The sequence below is a fragment of the Gigantopelta aegis genome, chromosome 1 (genome assembly GCF_016097555.1).
Source record: "Gigantopelta aegis isolate Gae_Host chromosome 1, Gae_host_genome, whole genome shotgun sequence".
NCBI lineage: Eukaryota > Metazoa > Mollusca > Gastropoda > Neomphalida > Peltospiridae > Gigantopelta > Gigantopelta aegis.
In genome coordinates, this window is record NC_054699.1 from 22,110,938 (window position 1) to 22,113,996 (window position 3,059).

General features: G+C 43.6%; 1 protein-coding gene across 1 annotated transcript; it reads right to left on the reverse strand.

The window, feature by feature from the left end:
* Window positions 1–687: 687 nt before the first annotated feature.
* LOC121370995 (RNA-binding protein with serine-rich domain 1-like) lies at window positions 688–1,380 on the reverse strand. Its single transcript, XM_041496627.1, has 2 exons — window positions 1,158–1,380; window positions 688–974 (listed from the first exon to the last, which is right to left on the reverse strand). Exons 1-2 carry the CDS (start codon window positions 1,378–1,380, stop codon window positions 688–690), a joined length of 510 nt encoding a protein of 169 aa, XP_041352561.1.
* Between the last annotated feature and the right edge of the window lie 1,679 nt (window positions 1,381–3,059).

The window sequence follows — 3,059 nt, forward strand, 5'->3', positions numbered from 1 at the left end:
GAAATGTATTGAAGAAAAAAGAAAATATTCTTGTGCTCTATCAACCCCCCCCCCCCCCCCCCCCCCAAAAAAAAAAAAAAAAACCCCCAAAAACCCCCACCTGCACACACGCTTGGTGTCATTTTGTTTTGTAGTTGAAGTAGTTCCAATATGGGTTGCAATTGTTAAAGTTTGTTTTGTTGTAATTTTTAAACTTTTCCATTAGTAGCAAGGGATCTTTTATATGCACCATCCCACAGACAGGATAGCACATACCACGGCCTTTGATAAACGAAGAAATGGACCTACCAACGGGGATCGATCCTAAACCGACTGTACATCAGGCAAGCACTTTACCACTGGGCTACGTCCCGCTTGTAGCAACTGCTAGTTAGTTTCCTAGCAAAACATAATTCTAACTTGTGACATTGTCATCAGGCAGGGGCGGGACATAACCCAGTGGTAGAGCGCTCGCTTGATATGACGTCGGTGTGGGATCGATCCCCGTCGGTGGGACCATTGGGTTATTTCTCGTTCCAGCCAGTGCACCACGACTGGTATATCAAAGGCCGTGGTATGTGCTATCCTGTCTGTGGGATGGTGCATATAAAAGATCCCTTGCTACTAATGGAATAATGTAGTGGGTTTCCTATCTATGACTGTCAAAATGACCATATGTTTAACATCCAATAGCCGATGATTAATAAATCAATGTGATTTCGCCTTCCTCTTTTCTGTTGCAGCTGCAACAATAGGGATTCTAGGCGGCTCGACAGGAGCAGTCCGTATAATTGACCACTGCACCGGAGCTGCCCTGGGGGCTGGAACAGGAGTCGCCGGCTGTGGATTCTCACACATCGCTGTGTCCAACATCGGCGGCGTTGAATCCAAGAACTCCGTCTGATGAGATAAATCTGCAACAGCTGGCTGTGCTGGTTTCACAGGTCCTGGGGGTTGGAGCGACGAAGGTTCCTCTTCCTGGTCTTCCTCTTCCTCTTGGGTGGTGGCGGGTCATCATACACCAAAGTCACGGAAGCCCATGACCCGGTATAGGTGAGCCAATATTTTACTCGAGCAACCATTTTGATCGTATCATAGAGGGGTTGCCATCGTTTGTAGAGCCAGTTGATGCGCTGGGGAGGCGGGTGAATTTTACCATCCCTCAGCAGTTTGTATACCAAAGAAGTCTTTCCACACGACGTGGGTCCCGACACGATCATGGTGAAGGGATGGACTAAGAAAGCAGAAGCCATAGGAGCTGGAGCCAGAGCCGGAGCTAGAGGAGCCAAAGGAGCCAGATAAGCCAAAGCTGGAGCCAGAGCCGGAGCCAGAGGAGCCAGAGGAGTCAGAGGAGCCGGAGCCAGAGCCGGAGCCAGAGCTGGAGCCGGAGCTAGTGTTCATTGTGGTAAAACACGTACATTTTCCCAGTGCCGTATCATGTTTCATGGTTTGTAATAAGTCTTTGCACATATGGGACATGACCTTCTATTCATGATATTCAGTGTTGGAAACATACTGACTCATGGTGTTAACTCTTCAACGTCTCGACGTGAACTGACGATGGTGAAACTGTCACGCCCCTTTTATAGTCTTCTCAGAAATGCTTGTGCCGTTTTTGACCTATGTCAGTCTGCTCTCGTCGTTTTTGTTCCACGCCACTCTGTTCTCGTTTCCATTTCTGCTCGGCCTTGGCTTGCTCTACCACCTGTTGCGTTGGGGAGACCATGACGACTTTGGGTGCAGAGGGCTTGCTCTGTTCGTCTTTTTCTTTTTTCCACGTGGGATCGTAGAGTTCTAGACATCGATCCACACTATACATCATCTGACTTTTCCCACCACGCTGCACTGGAAAATGAGGTTGAAGTTTGCCTTCTGCTTGCAACTTGTAAAAGCGGGTCCATGTGCCCACGTCGGGAATGTACAACTTGTACTGGTCTGACATGTTACTTCTCTGAAGGTTTTACTTCAAATGACGATGTTACTCACTACCCCTTTATTTATACTCTCTACAATTTCACGCATGCGCACAAAGATGTAGTTTGAATTTTGTGTGGTACGTATGACCCATCCCACCATCCCAAAGCATAGCTGGTGCACGGCTCAGGGCCACAGGGCCACAGGGCCACACTCAGGGCCATACACAGAGTCACACTCAGAGCTACACACAGGTACACACACACACACACACACACACACACACACACACACACACACACACACACACAGGGACACCCTTACATTAATAACAAACAAAACGTGTTATTCACATGTATATTTTACAAAACGAAAAGTAGCACACACATAAAATACATGTTTAATGTCTGAACACATTGTTAACGTAGGGACATCTCAGGGCAGTCTGTAATGTTCCATCACTGGATCGTCCATCTTCTTCCATCCGTAGGTGCGTAGTCCACAACAGTAACAAGTTCAAGTTCCTTTTATTGCCTTAAGTTTTACAACTCATCAGCATCATACAAACAATATAGCATATATTATACAGATACGTACACAATAATGTACAGGATAATGGTGGCGAGTCATTTAACATTATAGACATATATAATACAAAGTATCACAGTACTGCTGACTTATATCACATAAAGATATAGGTCGTTATTACATAAGAGAAAATTTAAAATACTTGAGGTGCTATTGGGATACACATGTATGATGCACTACATTGTACATCACTATTAGCATTACGTCTTTATTCCACTAGTTCATTTCTTACCTTATTTGCCCGTTGTAAATATTTCCCAAGGTTATTAAGATCTTTATTATTGTCAGTTCTTAAAAGTTGTATAAGCTTGAAAACACTTGGACGTTTATAATAATATTGTTTTATAAATTGTGTTCTTATATCATTGTATCTTGGACATTGTAGAATGAAATGGTACTCATCTTCTACTTCATTTGTATTACATACTGTACATAATCTTTCTGATCTTTCAATGTTTCTGTATCTACCAAATTCTATATTTAATTTATGGGCGCAGAGTCTAAATTTTGTAATTTCTTTCAATTGTGTAACGTCCAACGGTTTTGTAAGATAACTTTGCAATTTAAATTCAGTTAAT

Bases quoted from the DNA above. Each gene is read 5' to 3' on its own strand.
- LOC121370995 (XM_041496627.1), bottom strand. From the start codon at position 1,380: ATGAACACTAGCTCCGGCTCCAGCTCTGGCTCCGGCTCTGGCTCCGGC. The intron at 975-1,157 runs GTATACAAACTG...CCACCACCCAAG, and splicing joins CGTGTGGAAAGACTTCTTTG to AGGAAGAGGAAGACCAGGAA.